At 53.9% G+C, this 24,011-nt stretch overlaps 2 protein-coding genes across 11 annotated transcripts; both read left to right on the top strand.

Annotated features, from left to right (window-relative positions):
- The first annotated feature begins 615 nt into the window (after positions 1-615).
- Positions 616-13,207, top strand: RPS19 (ribosomal protein S19). 10 transcript variants are annotated; one of them, XM_073016415.1, is made up of 7 exons: positions 616-735; positions 1,225-1,295; positions 1,562-1,662; positions 8,587-8,728; positions 9,480-9,663; positions 10,147-10,201; positions 12,076-13,207. In XM_073016415.1, the coding sequence occupies exons 2-7, from the start codon at positions 1,225-1,227 to the stop codon at positions 12,234-12,236; spliced, it is 714 nt and encodes a 237-aa protein (XP_072872516.1). In that variant the 5' UTR covers positions 616-735; the 3' UTR covers positions 12,237-13,207. The 10 variants fall into 10 exon arrangements, with proteins under 10 accessions (XP_072872516.1, XP_007995134.1, XP_072872515.1 ...); XM_073016414.1 differs by lacking the exon at positions 12,076-13,207 and adding an exon at positions 11,634-11,698 and having other exon boundaries at positions 634-735; XM_073016413.1 differs by lacking the exon at positions 616-735 and adding an exon at positions 774-891.
- A 4,685-nt stretch (positions 13,208-17,892) lies between these two features.
- CD79A (CD79a molecule) lies at positions 17,893-22,576 on the top strand. The gene is made up of 5 exons (XM_007996942.3): positions 17,893-18,078; positions 20,014-20,310; positions 20,555-20,673; positions 21,854-21,922; positions 22,050-22,576. The coding sequence occupies exons 1-5, from the start codon at positions 18,000-18,002 to the stop codon at positions 22,161-22,163; spliced, it is 678 nt and encodes a 225-aa protein (XP_007995133.1). The 5' UTR covers positions 17,893-17,999; the 3' UTR covers positions 22,164-22,576.
- Positions 22,577-24,011: the final 1,435 nt, after the last annotated feature.

Below are 24,011 nucleotides of genomic sequence, written 5' to 3'. Positions count from 1 at the left end.
CGACACTAGAAGGCAGAGCTGAACTAACTTCTGCTAAGGTCCCGCCTCTGCCACTTTGTCCCGCCCTTATCTGCTCCCCCAGTCCAGCGCCTCATTCCCCTTTCGCTCGCCTCGGCCGTGCTGAAGCAACTTCCGCCCTGAGAAAGGTGGGGCTTCCGTCTCCCGCTCTCGCGACTCCTGGCGGTGAAGGATGGAAGATGACAGCCACATTTCTTCCTCGCCCTTTCCCTAGGTTCCTTGTCACAGTTCCGCCCTTACTACTCCCACTTCCGGCCGGGGAACAGCCACTTCCACCCGGAAAAGGGGTTGTTCCTCTGGGGGCGCTGGCTGTGGCCCACCCAACCTGCGCCGTATTTTCGCCTTCATAGTCTTCTCCACCATTGTTCCTTCCAGCCACGAACGACGCAAACGAAGCCAAGTTCCCCCAGCTCCGAACAGGAGCTCTCTATCCTCTCTCTATTACACTCCTGGAGAAGGAAAGGCGGGAGGAAACCCAGGCCTCCACGCCCGACCCCTTGGCCCTCCCCTTTACCTCTCCACCTCTCACTACACACCCTCTCCTCTAGGCTGGGACGAATCCACATTCGCCCTGAGAGAGGCGGAGCCTCAGCTTCTACTCCCACCACCCCCGCTCTCGCGAGCTTTCGGAACTCTCGCGAGATCCGACGCCCGACTTGTGCGCCCGGGAAACCCCGTCGCTCCCTTTCCCCTGGCTGGCAGCGCGGAGGCCGCACGGTAAGCGGGTGCTCCGAGTTGGACCGGGTGCGAGGCGTCAGGGCCGGACGCCGCAGTCTCAGAGCGCGTGCCTGAGGGCCCGGAGGCGCCCGGCGCGGGCCCGTCCCGCCCCCTGGAGCCGCGGCCACGTGCGAGCGGCAGGCCCGGACATGCCCGGTCAGCGCCGTCCGGGAACCGAGCGTGGGCCCTGGGGGGCAACGGCGGGGTGCGTGAGGCGTGCGGAGTCCCGGGGCTGGAGAGTGGGTTCGCGCAGGATCCTCACACGTAGGGGCTGGGCTTTGTTAGTGCGATCCAGAGCGGCCGTGGGCGTCGGTGAGCTCCTTCGGACCCGCAGGAGCCGGGGCCCGGCGTTGAGGGGGCTGTGGGAAGTGACGGGGGTACCCCGGTTTAAGATGCCTTGGAGCGAAAGGAGTGAGGTGGGGTCGGGTCCGGGTCCTTGGCAGTCGTCTCCGCCAGGCTTGTGTTCACATGCTTGACCTTCTCCCGCAGATGCCTGGAGTTACTGTAAAAGACGTGAACCAGCAGGAGTTCGTCAGAGCTCTGGCAGCCTTCCTCAAAAAGTGAGTTTGGGGATTGAGGTTCAAAGCGGGTGGAGGCTATCGCCTTGGCCCTGCCCGTCGGGCCCCAGTGTTTGCCGGTCCTGGCAGGGGAGGCTTGTTTGGGGCCTCCGTGGCTCATTTCAGTTTCAGGCCTGGCTTGTGTTCCGGTTCCAGCCTCTCTTTGTACTCTGGACACACCATAGTTGTGTTGAGGGGAGGGCGTTTGAGATACAGGGTAGTTTGTGGAGATGACTGAGTCGTGCTTTTTCTCGCTGTTTTGGTCTTAGGTCCGGGAAGCTGAAAGTCCCCGAATGGGTGGACACCGTCAAGCTAGCCAAGCACAAAGAGCTTGCTCCCTACGATGAGAACTGGTTCTACACACGAGCTGGTGAGGAACTTGGGTCTTTGGCTGGAGAGTGGGGAGCTGGGTGACCCCTGGCAGAAACCATACTTCCCTGTCTCCTCTGTTCTTTCCTGCCCCAGGAGGGAGAGAAACCCTTGGTTGGGTCGTCACTTGCTTTGTGTGATATGACATTCAGTAACTTGATGACTCCAAGTTTCTATTACATTCTAAGAGCTTTGTTAGAGGAGGACCTGTGGCTTTGAGCTTCAGGGAAATCCAGAGACAGATGAGTGTTCATATTTTGCTTATAGATGGTTTAATCTTTCCTATATACGTGGAGTCAGACTCCCTGGGTGTGGGTCCGTCTTTTACATCTGGCTGTGTGACCTCTGGCAAGTTGGTTAACCTACCTGTGCCTCCACTTTCTCATCCCCAAAATGGGACTAATTATTGTACCAGTAAGAGAGTATTGCGAGGATTGAGTGAATTTAAAGCAGAGTGTTTAGAACGTGTCTGTTGCATAGCAGTTATTCAGGAAAAAGTCATTTATCTTTACTATTGCTCATATCATCAAGTTGGCCTTCTCCATGTCTCGAACAGGTTGTTGCTAACTAAATGGTTGGAGATCTGGCCGGGTCAGTCTTCGCTTTAAATCTTGATTTCTGACCTTATGGACACCCTGCGCTTTAAATCTTGATTTCTGACCTTATGGACACCCTGCCACCTCGTGCCAGCCCCGTCTCTTTTCGATCTTCCAATAATAACACTAGTCCTTGACTAGTGTTAGTTTTCACGTGTCTTGACATTTCACTACTCACTAAATCTTAACTCTCAGGAGGACCCAACAGCGTGGGCAGTGGTAGTGCTGTGTTATGTCAAAGTGACAGCTTCAGCGCGGACCTCCACTGAGGGGCCTCCACCTCTGCAATCTTAAACCCCTCTCTGTGAAGTGGGGGCTCCATCCTGACCACGGCTTGTCTCTAGATAGGTGGAAGCAGGGTTTGGAAGGAGGAGTAGGTGAGAAGCAGGGTTTGGAAGTCCTCAGTGACCCTGAAGAGTTGGCCTTGGTACAGGTTGCTTGGCCCCTCAGAATATGAAGCATTTTGTAGATTGGTGGTACACTTGTGCCTCAAATGGCCATGCAGCCCACTCTTTCAGGCAATGGAGTGGGCACAGAGGACCAGCATAACTTAGCCACGGTCTCTGAGGACTGAAAGATGAACTTGCTGAGGTGGGTAGGGTTGCTGGCATATCACCTACCCACCGTTCTTTTCAGACAGAAAATGGGGCTGATGAAGAGAAGCTGACTTTCCTGGGCACACAGCAGTGACAAGGCCTGGAAGAGACATATCCCTTCCACCTGTCCCCTCATCTTGCTTTGGCACGGCCTCAAGGGTCAGTAGGTCATAGCAGCTTTGGATCTAGGATTAGGAAAAATAATCTCATAGCATTTCTCATTTGCTGGGATGAAGACACATTCTGCACATACCAAATACCTCCATAGTAGGACTGCATATGTCTTTTGTACTTTTTTTTTTTTTTAAACCTGGGGAGGGATTAACAAGAGATGGGATTAAGACCTTGGATAGTAAACATAGTTGTATCTGCTGGTCATGGTAGAGTTGCTGTGGTCTATTGCAGCCCACAGTGGCCCTGCCTGGAAACTTCAGGCAGGATGTGCATCTTCTGCCTGCCTACTAGTCTCTGTTACTTGGAGTACCCCAAAGGCCCCTTTTTCACCTCACTTGCCCAAGCTGTCCTAGCAGCATAGGATGGTTGTGTGGTAGACCAGAGGCTTATCATATATATTTTTGTTGGGATATAGCCACCCCCGTGTATTTATATACACAAAGGTAGAATTGTTGTTGTGGCAGAAGCTGTAGCCTACAAAGCCTGAAATATTTCCTACCCGACCCTTTATATTTTCAGGGACAGGGTCTAGCCCTGTCACCCAGGTTGGAGTGCAGTGGCACAGTTATAGCTCACTGCAGCCTCCTGGGCTCAAGTGATCCTCCTGCCCCACCCTCCTAAGTAGCTGGGGCTGTAGGTGCCTACCAGTCACCATGCCTAGCTAATTTTTTTTATTTGTAGAGATGGAGTCTCAGTATGTTGAACTCCCAAGCTCAAGTAGTCCTCCCGCCTCAGCCTCCCAAAGCACTGGGATTACAGGCAGTTTACCAGCCTCTATTCTAGAGTTTAACATGTTCCACCCAGTTTGGCAGTCAGCTTATACTAGTCGTGGGAGTGATCCGTTTTACCAAAGAGGAAGGTGAGGTGCAGACAGGCAAAGTGACTTGCTGCAAGTTACCCTGGGAGGGCTTGGCAGGGCGACTCTGTCCAAAACTAGGTTCCCTGCTATATTCCCTTTTTTTCTACTTACAGAGTCTGGCTCCCTCAGATTTGAGGCTAAAGTGTGTGAAAGCTGTGGCCCTGCTGAGCAGGGCCAAATTATATAGACCTGTAGGAATGAGTGTGAGGTAGACAGGTCTTAATCCTGGGGTTTGGGGGTAAAGAGGCCCATGGCAGAAGATGGGGCCCTCCTGAGGGTGGTCTGGATATGGAGCAGAGCTGTAGGGGCAGGGCAAGGTAGAGGAAGAACCGCAAAGACTTCCTCTCACTGGACGTTCAAGGGATGGCCGCCATGGGTCTTTATGAAGGGGGTGGTGCAGTGTAGCCCTGGGATAGCCTTTTTTGAGAGAGAGAGTGTCTTGCTCTGTCACCAGACTAGAGTACAGTGGCGCCGTCTCGGCTCACTGCAACCTCTTCCTCCCAGGTTCAAGCAATTCTCCTGCCTCAGCCTCCTAAGTAGCCGGGACTACAGGCGCCCACCACCACACCCAACTAATTTTTGTATTTTTAGTAGAGGCGGAGTTTCACCATGTTGGCCAGGATGCTCTCGATCTCTTGACCTTGTGATCCGCCTGCCTCTGCGTCCCAAAGTGCTGGGATTACAGGCATGAGCTCCCACATCTGGCTGGACAAGCCTCTTGCTATCTTAATTCTCTGAAGGACCTGCTGAAGATGGAGACGTTTGGTGTCCTGGTGTGCGTCTGAGAGCAGCCACTGAATTGGGATGCCTGAAAATATTTCTTGTAGGTTGGAGGCTGGTCCATCTCTGGCTTCTGCATGGAGCTGGACACCCACTTGTGCTGTGATAGTAGAAATAATGAGATCTGGAAGGCATCGCAGAAGTGAGTTAGGAGGTGAATCAAGGTCAGGAAAGTGGTTTCTTACAAGTCTGGCAGAGAAGGGTCAGCTAGACTGTGCTGGGGGAGTTCTTCCCTGCGTTTGACTCAGTAGGTCGGGATGGGACCACGGTCTGGACTTTGCTGAGCTGTGATGACTCCTGAGAAGCTGTGCTTGGTGGTTGCCCCATGCTCAAGTCCAGAGGGACCCTCCCTCTTGGTCTAGCAGGAACACAACTGCTCTCCCTCGACCGTGAACTCACAGTAGAATGGAGAGGGGCGACCTCCTTTACAGTTCCAGGTAGGGGGTGATTCCTGGACAGGGGTTCCTGAGAGGAGTGGGTTGCCATCCCAAGAATGCACACTGCAGAGGAGCAGAAGGCCTCTAGTGTGACGGAACTGGAGGAGAACCTATTTGTGACAGCACCTTGCTCACAGTTGGCCCTCATGAGTACCAGCTAGGGTGGCCTGGATTTGTGCAGCTCCACTTCAAAAGGTGGTGCTGGAATCTGGGTCTCTAGGGGTTGAGGAAAAAGGTCAGTGTTTTAATAGAACGCAGCATTTCAACTCTTACATTTTCCAATTTGTGAAGTTAATAACCCTTCCTCTCCCTTCTAGTGGGTCAGAAAAAAATAATTAGCATGAACTGGGATAGCAAGGGAGGAGCTTGTACTATCTGACCAAGGTTCTCCGTGCTAAAAGGTTTTTATACAGCCTTAAGAAAAATTTAAGCCTCCATTAAGGAACCTGATAGGCCTTTGGGAGGCCGAGGCCAGCGGAGCACTTGAGGTCAGGAGATCAAGACCCTCCTGGACAACATGGTGAAAGCCCATCTCTGCTAAAAATACAAAATTTAGCCGGGTGTGGTGTTAGGCGCCTGTAGCCCCAGCTACTCGGGAGGCTGAGATAGAAGAATTGCTTGAACCCCGGAGGCAGAGGTTGCAATGAGCCTGAGATCGCACCACTGCACTCCAGCCTGGGCAACAGAGCCAGACTCTGTCTCCAAAAAAAAAAAAAAAAACCTAATAGGCTTTATGAGAGCTTATTCTCTGCCAGTCACTATGCTCAAGCTTTAAGTAAAGTGTCTCCTTTAGTACCACAACACAAACCACCTGGAGGATGGGTGGGTCCTGTGTCCCTCCTGAGGAGGAACAGTATTAGTATTCAAGCCCCTGTCTGACAGCTCTGGATGCTGTTCCAACCCAACAAGACTGAGGGTGAGTGTCCCATTTCTGGTGCACAGCTTCTTTGGGCATCTCTGTGTTTAAGAGTGTGTGCCTTACTCTTAAAAAGCAAGATAACGGGCCAGGTGTGGTGGTTCATGCCTGTAATCCCAGCACTTTGGGAGACCAAGGCAGGAAGATCATGAGGTCAGGAGATGGAGACCATCCTGGCTAACATGGTGAAACCCCATCTCTATTAAAACTACAAAAAAAAAAAATCAGCCGGCCGTGGTGGCAGGCACCTGTAGTCCCAGCTACTCAGGAGGCTGAGGCAAGAGAATGATGTGAACCCAGGAGGCGGAACTTGCAGTGAGCCTAGATCATGCCACTGCACTCCAGCCTGGGCAACAGAGCAAGACTCCGTCTCCAAAAAAAAGGGGGGGGGGGGGGGCAAGATAACAGGAAAAGTTATCCTGCTTTCCCCAGTCCTGGGTACTGTAGTTCAAATGGGAGAGCAGCTCTCCACCCAGAGCCCCAGGGCACAGTCAACCAACTACAGGGCCCAGAGGGATGGCAGCAGCTGCTGGGCATTTGAGCTGGTCTGAAAGGGTGGAGGTTTCCAGTGATGTCACTCTGTGGCAGAAAGATTGTGGGGGGTGGCTTATACCAAGTGAATCTGTCTATTGGTCCTGGCGATGGGCACTTACTACCAGGCAGTGGCATAGGGAGTAGGTCCTGGAAGGGAGGTGGGGATTTTAAAGTGAGCAGATGCTAGAGATAGTGAGACAGCAGCAGGGCTGTGCTCTTGGCCCCCAGCAGAGCATGGTTGTACTGTCTCAGCTGGGGCTTGGTTCCAGGATGAACCCCAGTACCCAAGTCCACTGATGCTCATTCTTAATACAAAATGGTATAATATCAGGGTTGGAGGCCGGGTGCGGTGGTTCACGCCTATATTCCCAGCACTTTAGGAGGCTGAGGTGGGCGGATCACGAGTTCAGGAGATCGAGACCATCCTGGCTAATACGATGAAATCCTGTCTCTACTAAAAATACAAAAAAATTAGCCAGGCATGGTGGCGGGCGCCAGCTACTCTGGAGGCTGAGGCAGGAGAATGGCGTGAACCCAGGAGGCGGAGCTTGCAGTGAGCCAAGATGGCACCACTGCACTCCAGCCTGGGCAAGAGAGCGAGACTCCATCTCAAAAAAATGATATCGGGGCCGGCACAGTGACACACACCTGTAATCCCAGCACTTTGGGAGGCCAAGATGGGCAGATCACTTGACTCCAGGAGTTCAGCCAGAGCAACATAGCAGAACCGGGTCTCTTCAAAAATTAGCTGCGCATGGTGGCGGCCCTGTAGTCCCGACTATTCAGGAGGTCAAAACTGCAGTGAGCTATTATGACTGCACTCCAGCCTGGGTGACAGAATGATGCCCTGTCTCAAGAAAAAAAGTGTATAATATTTGCATATATCCTATGTAGATGTTTTACTTCTGAGACAGAGTCTCACTCTGTCGCCCAGGCTGGAGTGCAGTGGCATGATCTTGGCTAACTGCAACCTTTGCCTCTCAGGTTCAAGTGATTCTCCTGCCTCAGCCTCCCAAGTAGCTGGGGTTACAGGGGGTATGCCACCACACTTGGCTAATTTTCTTGTAATTTCAGTAGAGATGGGGTTTCACCATGTTGGCCAGGCTGGTCTTGAATTCCTGACCTCAGGTGATTCTCCCGCCTCAGCCTCCCAAAGTGCTGGGATTACAGGCATGAGCCACTGCGCCCGGCCTGGTCCCATATATTTTAAATCATCTGTAGATTACTTACAGATTAATACAGGCCAGACATGGCACACACTTGTAGTCCCAGCTACTTAGGAGGCTGAGGCAAGAGGATTACTTAAGCCCAGGAGTTCGAGGCTGCAGTGAGCTATGATCACACCGTAACACTCCAGCCTGGGTGACAGAATGAGGCCCTTTTTTTTTTTTTTTTTAATTTAAGAAATAAAAAGCGCCGGGCGCGGTGGCTCACGCCTGTAATCCCAGCACTTTGGGAGGCCGAGGCGGGCGGATCACAAGGTCAGGAGATCGAGACCATGGTGAAACCCCGTCTCTACTAAAAAATAGAAAAAAATTAGCCGGGCGCAGTGGCGGGCGCCTGTAGTCCCAGCTACTCGGGAGGCTGAGGTAGGAGAATGGCGTGAACCCGGGAGGCGGAGCTTGCAGTGAGCCGAGATTGCGCCACAGCACTCCAGCCTGGGCAAAAGAGCGAGACTCTGTCTCAAAAAAGAAAAAAAAAAGAAATAAAAAGCACTAATGCCGTGTAAATAATTGTTACACTGTTTTTAATTGTAGTGTTTTTCCCCTGAATATTTTTGATCCACCCTTGGTTGAGTCTGTGGATATGGAGGGCTGGCCATATCTGGACCTGATCTCAGGGCAGGAGGCGGCTGGGAACAAGCGGTGTGCAAGAACCGTTTCTGGGCAGGAGCAGCCCACCCCACACAGAATACTGCCTGGCACTTGGCAATTATGGAAGCACCCCCAATTTCCCCCACTTGATCTTTAGAACTAGAGGACAGAAGTCACTTGAGCAGACTCAGACCAACTTGCCTGATCTCTGGGTCCCAGGAACAAACCAGACTGCTCTGAGCTCCAGACCTAGGCAGGACCATGTGATGGCTGAAATCTGGATGCTTCCTGCATGTGGGCCCCAGTGCCATCACAGTGGCAGGACAGGGCAGTGCCTCCAGAGCTGTGTGACATGGAGCCAGTGAGTACCCTCTGGCGCCTTGGTTTCCATCTTTAAAGGAGAGAGAGTAGCAGTTGACACACCCGTTGAGTCCTCACGGTAACCTCCTGGCCCTCAGGTGAAGCGGAGTGGAGAGATTGAAAAGCACTTGGCACGGGGCCTGGCAGATGTGTGCTCCAATTAATAGAAGCTTGCAAGCGTTTCTGAGGGGGCTGGTGTCTCAACTGGATTTTACAGAGCTTTTTTTGCAGGCAAGGAGGCTGGCTGGGGTGGACCAGGGACTTGCCCAAGCCAGCTTTCCCTGTGTCCACAGAGGGGCTGGTACACATTCCAAGCTGGGGATATCCACTGCACGGAGTGTCTGCCCTGCCCTTGTTATCTTGAGCTCTCCAGACTGAGGTGGCCCAGAGAGTGGCCATAGATCCCTTCACTCCTGCTTCTCTGGGGCCCATGGAGATGATCACAGCTAGGCTCCACCCCTACATAACCTCAGGTTCAATTCAATAGCTGTGCTGCTGGGACAGTAACCACTAAAGAAGTTGGTCCTGGAGATGGTGGGAGTGCCCGCCCAGGGTGCAGGGCTGCTTGTCAAGGAAGAACTAGCTGGGGGGTGGGTGAGGAGAGGGAGCTGTCAGTTTCTGGGTGTTAGTGTGTGTCTTCAGTTTCTCTTCTTATAAAACAGTGAGAATTAGCTGTTTATACACAAGGAATTGTTTACTTGAGACCTTGATCAAGACCCTTAACTCAGATCTGTCTCTCACACTACCCCCAGCTTCCACAGCGCGGCACCTGTACCTCCGGGGTGGCGCTGGGGTTGGCTCCATGACCAAGATCTATGGGGGACGTCAGAGAAACGGCGTCATGCCCAGCCACTTCAGCCGAGGCTCCAAGAGTGTGGCTCGCCGGGTCCTCCAAGCCCTGGAGGGGCTGAAAATGGTGGAAAAGGACCAAGATGGGTAAGCAGGGTGGGGAGGGCTACACTGATGGAGCAGCCTTGGGGCCCGGTCATCACTTCCCCAACGAATGGTCCTGCATAGTCTGCCCAGCCCCTCAGGCCTCTCCTATCAGAGGCTGGCAGCAGGGGATTCTGCAGAAAAGCGAACAGCGAGGGGCCTCACCCAGACCTCTCTGGCTGACTAGCCCAGGCTCCAGGAAGGTAATTTAGCGACTGTCTGCTTTCATTAGCCTGCTCGTTAACTTTTCCCAATTGATTTTTCGGGGCTTTTGATCTAATGCTTGCACAAACGACACCCCGTCAGCTCCCAGGGGGGCTCCTACTACTGCCCCCAGCTCGTTAGAATGCACTTGACTAGGGCCCTCACTGGGACTTGGCTGGCGGCAGGTGGCTTCTTGAGAAGCCTGGCTCACAACCAGGAGGGAGAGGGCTGAAAACAGGACCTGTGCTCACGGGGGCCTGCATGACCCTTCCCTCCCCACAGGGGCCGCAAACTGACACCTCAGGGACAGAGAGATCTGGACAGAATCGCCGGACAGGTGAGGCTTACGTTTGGGGCGGGGTTGGGTCCCTTAGTCGCTGCCCAAGCGTTTCCAAAGCCCATGCTTTGTCAGATAGACTCCTCCGGAGGGCACTGCCCAAAGACAGGAGGAGAAAGGAGAGTTCTGACTTTCCTGCTGGTGCTGCTTAGAAACTTGGCGGCAGGCTGGCTGCGGTGTCTCACCCCTGTAATCCCAGCACTTTGGGAGGCCGAGGCAGGTGAATTATCTGAGGTCAGGAGTTCAAGACCATTCTGACCAACATGGAGAAACCCCGTCTCTAGTAAAAATACAAAATTAGCCGGGCATAGTGGCACACGCCTGTAATCCCAACTACTTGGGAGGCTGAGGCACAAGAATCGCTTGAACCCAGGAGGCGGAGGTTGCGGTGAGCCAAGATCACGCCATTGCTCCCCAGCCTGGGCAACAAGAGCAAAACTCCGTCTCAAAAAAACAAAAAGAAAAAGGAACTCGGAGGGAACTCCAGCCGAGGTGCCACTGGGCATAGCTGTACCCGCAGATGACTCCCCCTCCCTGGGTCAGCCTGCGATGTTTCCCCTTAGTCCTCATGCATACTGAGCATCACATGGGCTGCTTGGGAGAGATGGAGATAGTGGGGCAGGTTCAGAACCCAGGTCTCCATTCAGATCCTGGCTGGCTGACACACTGGGGCAGAGTGGCCACACCCCGGTGCCACAGTCTCTGTCTTGGCCTCCCTGCGGCCAAAATCTACCCTTGGCTGCCTCAAGCATGGTAGTGAGGAGTCAGCGAGGTATAGTACAGCAGGAGTACCCAGAGCCTGGCATGAGCTCAATTCTGTATCACTGACTCAGGCATGCTACAAGCCTTGGAGTATTTTAGTCAGTCAGGTGTCACAAAAGAATGGAAGCTGTCAGCTCTCTAGGAGTTGGGGGTGGCCTAGAAGGAGAAAGCTCTCCCAGTGGACTCCACTCCGCTACTCCCTTCTCTTTTGAGACAGAATCTTGCTCTGTCGCCCAGGCTGGAGTGCGGTGGCGCGATCTCAGCTCACTGCAACCTCTGCCACCCAGGTTCAAGCAGTTCTGTCTCAGCTTCCCGAGTAGCTGGGACTACAGGCACACGCCACCACACCCAGCTAGTTTTTATATTTTTAGCAGAGAGGGTTTCACCATATTGGTCAGGCTGGTCTTGAACCCTAGACCTCAGGTGATCCACCTGCCTTAGCCTTCCAGAGTGCTGGGATTAAAGGTGTGAGCCACTGTGCCCAGCCACTCCCTTGAGACCCAGTTTCCGTGTCTGTGAAATGGGGAAATACCCACAGTGAGAATTAGATGACATAGATGCATTTGAAACCACAAATCGGGGTGCCCACCTCTGGTGGGTAGTAGGTAGCTGTTACAGAGTGCCCCAGCAGAGACCCCCTTGACTATTATTCTTCCATCTTTTCCCACAGGTGGCAGCTGCCAACAAGAAGCATTAGAACAAACCATGCTGGGTTAATAAATTGCCTCATTCGTAGTCCTGGTCTGGGTGTCTTTTTTGAGTCTCTTGCTCTATTGCCCAGGCTGGAGTGCAGTGATGCCATCCTCAGCTCACTGTAATCTCCACTTTCCGGGTTCAAGTGATTCTCCTGCCTCCGCCTCCCAAAGTGCTGGGATTACAGGTGTGAGCCACTGCGCCTGGTCTGGTTTGGGTCTTTTGATTGTTCTTCAGGGGCATGAGGAAGAGGCGCCTCCTCCCTTCCCTTGGGTGAGAGGGTGCAGGGTGATTGGGTGGCTGTGTACCCGGCAGCCAGTAGGGCCTTCCCAGGTCAAACAGTTCCCATCTGGGTTTGGAGGAAGGACTCAGAGGCCTTTGTGGCTCACTCCCCCACATCCTGTCTTTGCAATTCTCAGAAAGTGAGAAACGAAAGGATGGCTGTGTAAGCTGTGACCTCAGCTGGGCCTGGGCTGCAGAGGTGGCTTCCGCTGGAGTAAAGCAAGAGAGCCCAGGGTTCATGTTCTTCCCTGGGAGGTGGAAAAGGACAGACCACCAGGGAGCCTCTACTGCAAACTGACCTGCGCTACCTGCACACTAACTTTCCTGGGCCTGCACTGGCTGGATGTTCCTTGAGCTTTCACCCTGCATCTCAGCGGTCTTCCGGCCCCCTGAGAGTGGCAGTGGTAGGATGCTGGTGGAAGCTGATCCCTGTGCATCAGTTGAGTTCCTAGGGCGGCCACACGGGGGCTGCCCAACCTTGGCAGTCCTGCACGCAAGTGGGATGTGGCCTCCGCCCGTGATTGGGCACCTAGTCAGGCTGGCAGATCCAAATGGTGCCCAGTGGGCAGCTGTCCAACCCCTGGGGGGACAAGCCAGGAAAGAACCTCTTAGGGCCCGCTGTGACCAGATGTCCCTCCCAGCTGGGAAGACTAAACTGGTTTGGCCAATATCTCCCAGGATTCCCCTGTCCAAATTATTCCTGGGATCTGACCCATTTCCTGAAAAGGGCCGAGCCTGGGTTTTAAAGTTCAAACTACTTGAGTTTAAATCACAACTCTGCCCCTAATCCCATGTAACCCTGTGCACCTTACTCCCCCCTAAGCCTTCCTCTCATGTGTAACCCTGCTAACTCCTGAGAGACTGGACAAGATGCCATGGAGAGCTTTGGCTCTGAGTAGCTCTGCTGCTGGACAGTCAGTTGGCAGTCCCCAAATGTAAGGCGTAAGAGTTTAAGAAGTATTGGCCAGGCAGTGGCTCACACCTGTAATCCCAGCACTTTGGGATGCTGCGACGGGCCGATCGCCTGAGGTTGGGAGCTTGAGAACTGCCTGAACAACATGGAGAAACCCCGTCTCTACTAAAAATACAAAATTAGTTGGGCATGGTGGTGCGCGCCTGTAATCCCAGTTACTCAGGAGGCTGAGGCAGGAGAATCGCTTGAACCCGGGAGGCGGAGGTTGCGTTGGGCTGAGATAGTGCAATTGCACCCCAGCCTGGGCAACAAGAGTGAAACTTGTCTCCAAATAAAAAAAAAATACAAAAAATAAATTAGCTGGGTATGGTGGTGCACGCCTGTAGTCCCAGCTACAGGGACTGCAGGAGGATCAATTGAATCTGGGAGGTGGAAGTTGCAGTGAGCAGAGAGAACGCCACTGAAAAAGAAAAATGTTGAAAGCATCGTTGTTTACACTCAGCAACTCTGTGAAGTAAGTGCCTAAAAGTGCTTTGGAGGTAGGTAAAGTAAGCCATAGGCTGGGTAGCTTGCCAGATGTCCCACAGCTGCAGCAGCCATCGTTTGAACCCAAGCAACGCAGCTGCAGCCTGGACCTAGCCACTCCAGGGCTCTGTGCCTCAGAAAAGAGGCCCAAAGGGTTGCACTGTAGCTGCAGGCCAGTCACTCCTCTTTCTGGGCTCTAGTTTCCTCTTTTGACCATTAAGGATGAAAACATTTCCCAGAATTGACATGAGAACTCAATGCCAAGCGTCCGATTTGCGCAGCAGCGGGCACTGCGCATCCCAGGTAGGTAGCAGGGTGGAGGTGTCCGCAGCAGGCCTGCAATCCCGCAGCCGCACCGCTCCAGCCACTGGGGGGCAGTCGAGGGCCTAGAAAGGCTCAGCCACCTAAGGCTCTTGAAGGTGAATTCCTAGGGCTTCCAGGTCTGGAGCCAGGCTTATTCCTGGGAGGGGGTGGTAACGGGGAATTGAAGTGCAGAGGGTCTAGTGACCCCAGCAGAACACCTGGGGTCCTGGTCCCCAGGGCTACTGTGCCAAATGCACTGCAGAATATTCTTACAGTCTTACCAAGTGGGGGGGTTGTACCCACGTTACAGGAGAAGAAACTGAGTTTCAGATGATCAGTCAGTTGGCAGAGCTGAGATGTAAAAGAATCCTGGAATCTTGAGGCCCAGGCTCTTCTGCGTGGGTGGCAATTGCACCTTTTTAAAATTCTGCACTCTAGGAAGCTGAGGTGGGCAGATCATTTGAGGTCAAGAGTTCGAGACTTTGGCCTGGATCGGTGGCTCACACCTGCAATCCCAACACTTGGAGAGGCCAAGGCAGGTGGATCACCTAAGGTCAGAAGTTCAAGACCAGCCTGTCCAACATGGTGAAACCCCATCTGTACTAAAAAATACAAAAATTAGCCGGGTGTAGTGGCAGGTGCCTGTAATCCCAGCTACTTCGGAGGCTGAGGCAGGAGAATCGCTTGAATGCAGGAGACGGAGGTCACAGAGAGATTGCACCATCACACTCCGGTCTGGACGACAAGAGTGAAACACCATCTCAAAAAAAAAAAAAAAAAGAGTTCAAGACTAGCCTGGCCAACATGGTGAAACCCTGTGTCTATTAAAAATACAAAAAAAAAAAAAAAATTGGCTGGGCATGGTGGTGCACACCTGTAATCCCAGCTACTTGGGAAGCTGAGGCAGGAGAACAGCTTGAACCTAGGAGGCGGAAGTTGCAGTGAGCCAAGATTGCACCGCCACTGCACTTCACCCTGGGCAACACAGCAAGACTCTGTCTCAAAAAAAAAAAAAAATTCTGAAATACTTCAGGCATGCAAGTATTCAGCATTCAGTATTCATAATGTAACAAAAACCTATGAAGCACCACCCAGTTTAAGTAACACGGGCAGGGCAGGGTGCAGTGCCTGTAATCCCAGCACTTCTGAGGCCAAGCCGGGAGAATCACTTGAGGTTAGGAGTTTCAGGCCAACCTGGGCAACACAGACCCTATCTTTACAAAAAATTTAAAAAATACTCCGGGCGCAGTGGATCATGCCTGTAATCCCAGCACTTTGGGAGGCCGAGGTGAGCGGATCATGAGATCAGGAGATCGAGACCATCCTGGCTAACACAGTGAAACCCCGTCTCTGCTAACAATACAAAAATCAGCTGAGCGTGGTGGCATGTGCTACTCAGGAGGCTGAGGCAGGAGAATCGCTTGAACCCGGGAGGCGGAGGTTGCAGTAAGCCAAGATTGTGCCATCGCACTCCAGCCTGGGCTACACAGTGAGACTCTGTCTCAAAAGAAAAAAAATTAAAAAAATAGCCGGGCATGGTGGTTGGTGTGCACCTGTAATCCCAGCTACTTGGGAAGCTGAGGCAAGAGAATCACTTGAGCCCAGGAGTTTAAGGTTATGATTGTGCCACTGCACACCAGCCTTGGCGACAGAGAGAGGCCCTATCTCTTAAAAAAAAAAAAAAAAAAAGGCCGGGCGCGGTGGTTCACACCTGTAATCCCAGCACTTTGGGAGGCCGAGGCGGGTGGATTGCGAGGTCAGGAGATAGAGACCATCCTGGCTAACATGGTGAAACCCTGTCTCTATTAAAAATACAAAAAATTAGCCAGGCGTGGTGGCGGGCGCCTGTAGTCTCAGCTACTCGAGAGGCTGAGGCAGGAGAATGGCGTGAACCCGGGAGGCAGAGCTTGCAGTGAGCCAAGATTGCGCCATTGCACTCCAGCCTGGGCAACAGAGCGAGACTCTGTCTCAAAAAAAAAAAAAAAAAAGTGGCCAGCCACAGTGGCTCCCACCTGTAATCCCAGCACTTTGGGAGGCTGAGGTGGATGGATTACCTGAGGTCAGGAGTTCGAGACCAGCCTGCCCAACATGGTGAAACCCGGTCTCTACAAAATTTAGCCAAGCGTGGTAGTGGCCGCCTGTAATCCCAGCTACTCAGGCTGAGGCAGGAGAATCGCTTGAACCCGGGAGGCGGAGGTTGCGGTGAACCAAGATCACACCACTGCACTTTACCCTGGGTGACAGAGTAAGACTCCGTCTCAAAAAAAAAAAAAAAAAAAAAAAGTAACACAGGAAATAAAACCAAGACAAGATGAGCTCTCTGTGTGTCCCTCCCCAGACCCAACCCTGGCGTCCCCCAGAGGTAACCCCTCCCAGGAACTGGGCGTTTGCCACTCCCCTGCACGGGTCTACACCTCTACTACAAACGTGTGTCCCTAAGCAGCGCATGCCTTTTGAAAACAACTCAACTGTATCATGCTACAATATTTTTTCTGATGTTTGTGCTGTTTCTGAGACAGCCTTATGACGCCTTCCCCTATTCTGTAGCATTCTGTTGGCTCACTTTGCCACAGTGTATGCACCCATTCTCCCATGAATGGACTTTTCATTTGCTTCTCAATGTTTGCTACCAAAAATCTCCCTGCAATGAATTTATTTTATATATCCCTCGTAAGTGTGTGTGAGGGTCCCCTAACTGCTCACAAATATCTCAGCAACTCCGCCCTCCCCACTCAGACCTCATTTCCCTCCTACCAGACATGCTCAAAGGAAACTGGGAGCAACACAAAGACGACTTTGAATCTCTGTTCACCACCCTTAGACTGTATGACAACAGCAAGTAACAACCTCCCCTCTCTGGCCTCAGTTTCCCCCTCTGTAAATGGGGGATGGCCTACCTTGCCCAGTCATGGCAGGTCAATATAAAACAACTTCTGGCTGTGCACAGTGGCACACGCCTGTAATCCCAGCACTTTGGGAAGCCGAGGCAGGAGGATTGCTTGAGGACAGGAGTTCAAGACCAGCCTGGGCAATATAGCAAGATTCCATCTCTCTAAAAAAAAAGAAGAAAAATATATGTTATTATTATTATTATTTGAGATGGAGTTTCACTCTTGTCACCCAGGCTAGAGTACAATGGTGTGATCTCAGCTCACTGCAACCTCCACCTCCTGGGTTCAACTGATTCTCCTGCCTCAGCCTCCTGAGTAGCTGGGATAACAGGCATGTGCTGCTACATCCAGCTAATTTTTGTATTTTTAATAGAGATGGGGTTTCACCATGTTGGCCAGGCTGGTCTCAAACTCTTGACTTCAGGTGGTTCTCCCACCTCAGCCTCCCAAAGTGACTCTTGCTCCTGCCTGCCTCTGTGAGGCTGTAGACGCCCCTTCTCCTTCGCTGGGCTCCCTACAGTCCCACGTTGGCCCAGCTTGGCACAGATACGATTTATATAGGCATCTTCCCTGGCTCCCCTACCCTCTGCCTCCTCTTCCCTTTCCCTGAGCCCCCTTCCCTCTGCCTGTGCCCTCTCTGCAGCCTCCACATCTCTCCCCACCTCCCGCCACCATACCTGGCCTGAGCGTGAGCCACCATACCTGGCCTGTTTTCTTAACAAAGAATTCCAATAAAGAGCTGATCGTGGCTCTAACTCCTTGAATACCAGAAACACCATCTCATATCACATAATGAGACAGGGAGACATTCTGGTCCTCATCTCACAGATGAAAAATGTCAAGGTTCAAAGGATCAAAGTGCCCACCTAGTCACACGGGTACTCAGCCACAGGTCAGCCTGCCTTATTTATTCTTCATGAGCATTTATAGTGACTAACATTTACTGAGCGCCTACTATGGGCCATTTCTGTGCATGCAACAACCCCTTTAAGTCCTTGTTTCTAATCAAGAAGCAAGGAAATGGGGTCAGGGAAGGGACAAGGTTTCCCCAAGTCCAGGCAGGGGCAGAGGTCAAGCTCAGAACCATCACCTGCCCACGGCACATGCCCAGGACTCAGGTTCCCTAGGCTTCCTTCCAAAGGCTCAGCAGTGACGAGCCAGCCCTTGAACCAGCCTCTTCCCCCACCCAAGCAGCCACCTCTCAGGGGAATTGTGGCCACCACAGGTGCAGGGAGCAGTTCCTCTCCACTCACAGCCTGAAGCCTACCCGGCAGGGGCTGTCCCCAGGCCCAACAAGCAAAGGGCCCAGCAGCGAGGGCCACTGGAGCCCATCTCCGGGGGGCTGGGCAGGAAGTAGGGTGGGGTTTGGGGTAGGGATCTGGTACCCCGGGACTGCTGCAACTCAAACTAACCAACCCACTGAGAGAAGATGCCTGGGGGTCCAGGAGTCCTCCAAGCTCTGCCTGCCACCATCTTCCTCTTCTTCCTGCTGTCTGCTGCCTACCTGGGTATGTGGCCAAAGGGCAGGAACTGGTGGGAGGCGGGGGAAGATGTGGAGGCTGCAGAGAGGGCCCAGGCAGAGGGAAGGGGGCTCAGGGAAAGGGGAAGAGGAGGCAGAGGGTAGGGGAGCCAGGGAAGATGCCTATATAAATCGTATCTGTGCCAAGCTGGGCCAATGTGGGGCTGGAGAGAGCCCAGTGAAGGAGAAGGGGCGTCCACAGCCTCACGGAGGCAGGCAGGAGCAAGAGTCACCTCCCCCACCTCCTGCTCCCCACAGGCCAAAATAAGGAACTAAAGTTGCTCTTGACTGAGCACCAGGGCTGGGGGCAGGAAGGGGACTTGAGGGTAGTAGCATTCAATGTCTGTCAAGGGGAGAAAAAGCTTTATCTGCCTTAAACCTCAGGTGCCTCTCTGTGTTGGGAATCCCTTCTGAGCACTGGGGGAACAGATGTCTCATAGACTCCTCCTCACCCACTCAAGGACAGCTGGCAGGGGCTGTGGCCACGCTAACCCAGGAGTTCAGAGAAAAAGTTTCCCCACCCAAGCGGACACTGGGAGCAAGGATTGGAGTTCACGTCTGAGTCTTAAGCCCATGATGATGAGGGTGCTCGGCCCCTCTCCCCACCTCTTCCTCCTTCTCTCTTCCTCACTTCCCTCCTCCGCCTACCTCCAGAAGAGGGGGCCAGCCATGTGGGAGGCCTGGCTGAGAGCTGGGACTTCCCAGAGGAGCCCAGATTGCACACTGCAGCCAGCCTGAGCAGCCCGGTCTCACTCAGAGACACCCCCAGTCTCCACCCCGCTCTGAACCCCTTCGCTCACCAGCAATCCAGCCCAAGAACTGAACTCACCCCTGACCCCTAGGTTGACACATACAACTTACAGAGAATGAGGGCCAGGCACAGGGTCACAGGCCAGGGCAGGCCACAGACTGGCTCCTCAGCCCAGGCAGGGAGAGGCCAGGGAGCCATGAGTTTGAACCCAGTGCCACTCCTGACTGTCTGGTGATGCTGGCAAACCGCCAGCCCTCCCAGGGCCTCAGCCATCCCTCCTGTAAAATGGGGCTAAGGAGATAACCTACTTCTAGGGTTCTGTGAATGATTACACAAGAAAAAGTGCCAGGTGCAGGGCCTGGCTGAGGCTGGGGTGCAAAAATAGACTGGGAAGGCTGCGGGAGGAGGGGATGCCTGCACTGCTTCTGGAAGGAGCTGTCTGGACAGCGGTCCTCCAGTGCCTTGAACAAACATCCAAAATCCAGAGAGTTCACAGGGCCCAGAGCACAAAGTGGGTATGTGGGAAGAGGGCAAGAGATGGCGCTGCAGAGGTGAGAAGGGCCTCCCAGGGGTCTCACCATCCCAGGGAGTCTCATTCTCCTCCCCCAGGATGTCCTCACCCACCCCAACCAGTTCTGTCCTCTCTCCCTCCCCAGGGGCCTCTTCACTTTCCCGCATCCCCCTCTCCCCAGGATGCATCAGCCCCTGTCAAGGGCTGTCCCTCTCCCTCCCCACCCAAGAGAGTTCTCACCCTCCTCCCCTCCCCACCCAGAATAGTCCTCACCCTCCTCCCCTCCCCACCCAGAATAGTCCTCACCCTCCTCCCCTCCCCACCCAGGAGAGTCCTCACCCTCCTCCCCTCCCCACCCAGGAGAGTCCTCACCCTCCTCCCCTCCCCACCTAGGAGAGTCCTCACCCTCCTCTCCCCCCACCCAGGAGAGTCCTCACCCTCCTCCCCTCCGCACCCAGAAGAGTCCTCACCCTCCTCTCCCGCCACCCAGGAGAGTCCTCACCCTCCTCCCCTCCCCACCCAGGAGAGTCCTCACCCTCCTCCCCTCCTCACCCAGGCATGTCCTCACCCTCTTCCCAGGAGTGCTGGAGCTGCAGGGGCCACGGCTGGAGGCATGTGTCGCCATCCCTAGTCCCTGACCCACCCACCCTGCCTCTCCACAGGCCCTGGGTGCCAGGCCCTGTGGGTAGATGGGGGCCCAACATCATTGATGGTGAGCCTGGGGGAAGAGGCCCACTTCCAATGCCTGCACAATGGCAGCAACGCCAATGTCACCTGGTGGCGCATCCTCCATGGCAACTACACGTGGCCCCCTCAGTTCGTGGGCGAGGGCCAGGGCTACAATGGGACGCTGACCATCCAGAACGTGAACAAGAGCCACGGGGGCATATACCTGTGCCGGGTCCAGGAGGGCAATAAGCCACACCAGCAGTCCTGCGGCACCTACCTCCGTGTGCGCCGTGAGTGGCCCAGCCCTGGCCCCTATTCCCACTTTCCCACTGGGGACACTCGGTTTCTCTTTGAAGTGGGGATAGAGCCAGTACCTTCATTGTGGGTTTCAAACCGGCTTGGACAGAGGGACTGAAGTTCTCCTCTGCAGAGTCGGGGGTCTGAGGGGTCTGGGGCCTTGCAGGGGGTGGCGGGTCCAGGAGGCTAGGGAGAACAGGAGGTGCCAGGGCTTTGAGCCACACCACCCCCTTGCAGATCCGCCCCCCAGGCCCTTCCTGGACATGGGGGAGGGCACCAAGAACCGAATCATCACAGCCGAGGGGATCATCCTCCTGTTTTGCGCGGTGGTGCCTGGGACGCTGCTGCTGTTCAGGGTGAGCCTCCTCGGACCCCCGAGTCAACCGGGCAAGGGCCTGGACTGAGGGACCCCCCGATGCCCAGGTAGCCCTCTAGAGCCTGAGGTTCCCATCCAAAACTTGGGAGAATGAAAGCACCCACCACATAGGGGCTACGGAAGTTAAATGAATGAATATAAAGAAGGGACCTGAACTGGCGCTGGACCCAGGGGGTGTCTTCAATTTAGTTCCCCTTCTGGGCTGTCCTCACGTCCACCTCCCTGCAAAAAGAGTCTCATTCTTCCCCCTAAGAGTGTCCTCACTCTCCTCCTGCCCTCACCCCGGAGTGTGGTTACCCTCCAGGTATAGCCAAGACCAGGGAAGGTGGGGCCTGGGGGTCCTCCCAGAATCTGTGATCTATACCGGCCTCTCCTCAGCCCCCACAGAAAGTGTGACTGTTACTGTTATTATTCATGGAAAATAGTAAGGGAGTGGAGAGTCAAGAAGACGCTAACTTGGGAGGCCGAGGCAAGAGGATCACTTGAGGCCACAAGTTTGAGACCAGTCTGGGCAACACAGCAAGACCCTATCTCTATCAAAAAAAAAAAAAAAGTCTTAAAAAAAAGTTAGCCAGGCATGGCTAACCTCTAGTCCCAGCTACTCAGGAGGCTGAGGTGGGAGGATCACTTGAACCTAGAAGTTCAAGGCTGCAGTGAAATATGATGTTGCCACACCACTCCAGCCTGGGCAGCTGAGGGAGAAGAAAGAAAGAGAGAAAGAGAGAGGGAGGAAGGGATGGAGGGAGGAAAGGAAGGAAGGAAGGAAGGAAGGAAGGAAGGAAGGAAGGAAGGAAGGAAGGAAGGAAGGAAGGGAGGGAGGGAGGGAGGGAGGGAGGGAGGGAAGGAAGGAAAGGAAGGAAGAGAAAGGAAAGGGAAGGGAAGGAGAAGGGAAGGGAGAAAGAGGAAAGAAAAGAGAGAGAGAAAGAAAGAGGAAGGAAGGAAAGAAGGAAGGAAGGAAGGAAGGAAGGAAGGAAGGAAGGAAGGAAGGAAGGAAGGAAGGAAGGACACTGGTTGTAGACTCACAGAGAACTGCTACCAGTATGTGGCCTTGGGGACATCTCTTACCCTTTCTGGAAAAGCACTTCCTGGCATCTAGGAGGGTCTGAAAGATATTCATCTCCCCCCGCTCACTGAGGCACCCACCCCACACACCCCCACAGAAACGATGGCAGAATGAGAAGCTCGGGTTGGATGCCGGGGATGAATATGAAGATGAAAACCTTTATGAAGTGAGTGAAGGGTGGCAACGGGGTGGGGCAGTTGTGTTAGGGGTGGGGGCGTTCCCTCTGGGGGTGGCTGGGGACAGGGACCCCAGGTGTCAGGGTGCTGATGTTCGCTGCCTTGTTTCCACCCCAGGGCCTGAACCTGGACGACTGCTCCATGTATGAGGACATCTCCCGGGGCCTCCAGGGCACCTACCAGGATGTGGGCAGCCTCAACATAGGAGATGTCCAGCTGGAGAAGCCATGACACCCCTACTCCTGCCGGGCTGCCCCTGCCTGCTGTGGACCCAGCTCCAGTGTCTCAGTTCACTTCCCTGGGACATTCTCCCTTCAGCCCTTCTGGGGGCTTCCTTAGTCATCTTCCCTCGGTGGGGAGTGGGGGGTAATCTCACTCTTCTCCAGGCCAGGCCTCCTTGGACTCCCCCGGGGCTGTCCCACTCTTCTTCCCTCTAAACTGCCCCATCTCCTAACCTAATCCCCCCCTGCTGCCTTTCCCAGGCTCCCCTCACCCCAGTGGGTAATCAGCCCTTAATCACTGCCTCCAGGGGAGCTGATTGTAGCAGCTCCCCTGTCACCCCCTCCTCCATGATCTGTCAGTGTCACCCCCTTCTCCATGATCTGTCAGGGCCACTTAGTAATAATAAATTCTTCCCAACTGCAGACCTTGGCAGGAGTCGTGGATCTTATGGGAACTGCCTCTCCCACCTGCCCCTCAGACCCAGGAGTCCCAGCCCAAGCCACCCCCTATCCACTCCCCACACCTGAAACCAGGCAGCCAGTCTGGGCTGCCTTCCTGGGAGAACAGGATGTCTCTTGGGAAGGTCCCCAGCCCAGCTGAAGGACTGGTTTGGCCCTCTTTGCAAGGCCTCACCCTAGGGTCATGTCCTTAAGCAAGAAGGGGACAAGATCAAGATAGGTGTGACTACCAAATTATTTATGCTTTTTTTTAAGATAGAGTCTCACTCTGTCACCCAGGTTGATATGCTCACTGCAACCTCCACCTCCTGGGTTCAAGCAATTCTCCTGCCTCAGCCTCCCAAGTAGCTGGGATTATAGGCACCTGCCACCATGCCCAGCTAATCTTTGTATTTTTAGTAGAGGTGGGGTTTCACCATGTTGGCCAGGCAGGTCTTGAACTCCCGACCTCAGGTTATCTGCCCGCCTTAGCCTCCCAAAATGCTGGGATTACAGGCGTGAGCCACTGCGCCTGGCCGCTTTTTTTTTTTTTCTTTGAGACAGAGTCTGACTCTGTCGCCCAGGCTGGAGTGCAGTGGCGCAATCTCAGCCCACTTCATCCTCCACCTCTCAAGCTCAAGCGATTCTTGTACCTCAGGCTCCTGAATAGCTGGGATGACAGGCATGTGCCACCACGCCCAGCTAATTTTTGTATTAGTAGTGACAGGGTTTCGCCATGTTGACCAGGCTGGTCTCGAACTCCTGACCTCAAGTGATCCACCATGCTTCGGTCTCCCAAAGTGCTGGGACTACAGGCGTGAGGCACTTTATGCGTATTTAAGCCTTGGAAACACAGGGACTATCTTGCGGGGCTAGTACAGAATTCAGACTGCAGCCTTTTCCCGATGGGTTGACTTACAGAAGGGGCATTTTGGAGGGTCTGTAGTCCTAACCTGGGGATAGCAGGAAGATCCAGGGGCAATGACAGAGAGGCACAGAGACACGGATTTCCTGAGAAAGGGAGAGGAGAGAGGTTGAGACCCAGGGATCGTGAAGGGGACGAGCAAGTGAAGGAAGAGAGGATGAGACCCTGGGAATCCGGCAGAGAGACAGGGACGTGGAGAGAAAGAGGGACAGAGACAGAGCGAGAAGGAAAGGAAGAAACACAAGGGAGAAGGGGCAACCGAAAATGGGCACGAAGAGGCCCAGGCACAGCAACAGCTGGGGAAATGACAGAGACTGAGACGGAGATGCAGAAAGATACAGAGAGACCCGGAGAGGGTAGAGAAGAGCTCTCGGGGAGAAAGTGATGAAGGGACAGAGAGGAGAGGTGGAGGCCAAGGAGGGAAAGACCCCAATAGAGAAAGACAGAGGGACAGAGAAGGGGACGCAGACGCAGGCGGGAGCATACCCACAGAGG

This window comes from Chlorocebus sabaeus, chromosome 6 (genome assembly GCF_047675955.1).
Source record: "Chlorocebus sabaeus isolate Y175 chromosome 6, mChlSab1.0.hap1, whole genome shotgun sequence".
In the NCBI taxonomy this organism is placed as follows: Eukaryota; Metazoa; Chordata; class Mammalia; order Primates; family Cercopithecidae; genus Chlorocebus; species Chlorocebus sabaeus.
Note: the sequence above shows the minus strand (reverse complement) of the source record. Positions and strands in the feature narration are given on the sequence as shown.

What these genes read in the sequence shown, in the direction of transcription:
- RPS19 (XM_073016415.1), top strand. Translation starts at nt 1,225, where the DNA reads ATGCCTGGAGTTACTGTAAAAGACGTGAACCAGCAGGAGTTCGTCAGA. An exon ending in CTGGTTCTACACACGAGCTG is followed by an intron (nt 1,663 to 8,586) that starts GTGAGGAACTTG and finishes TCTGGGTCCCAG; the next exon opens with GAACAAACCAGACTGCTCTG. An exon ending in AGCTGTGTGACATGGAGCCA is followed by an intron (nt 8,729 to 9,479) that starts GTGAGTACCCTC and finishes CACTACCCCCAG; the next exon opens with CTTCCACAGCGCGGCACCTG.
- CD79A (XM_007996942.3), top strand. Translation starts at nt 18,000, where the DNA reads ATGCCTGGGGGTCCAGGAGTCCTCCAAGCTCTGCCTGCCACCATCTTC. An exon ending in GCTGTCTGCTGCCTACCTGG is followed by an intron (nt 18,079 to 20,013) that starts GTATGTGGCCAA and finishes GCCTCTCCACAG; the next exon opens with GCCCTGGGTGCCAGGCCCTG. An exon ending in AAGATGAAAACCTTTATGAA is followed by an intron (nt 21,923 to 22,049) that starts GTGAGTGAAGGG and finishes TTTCCACCCCAG; the next exon opens with GGCCTGAACCTGGACGACTG.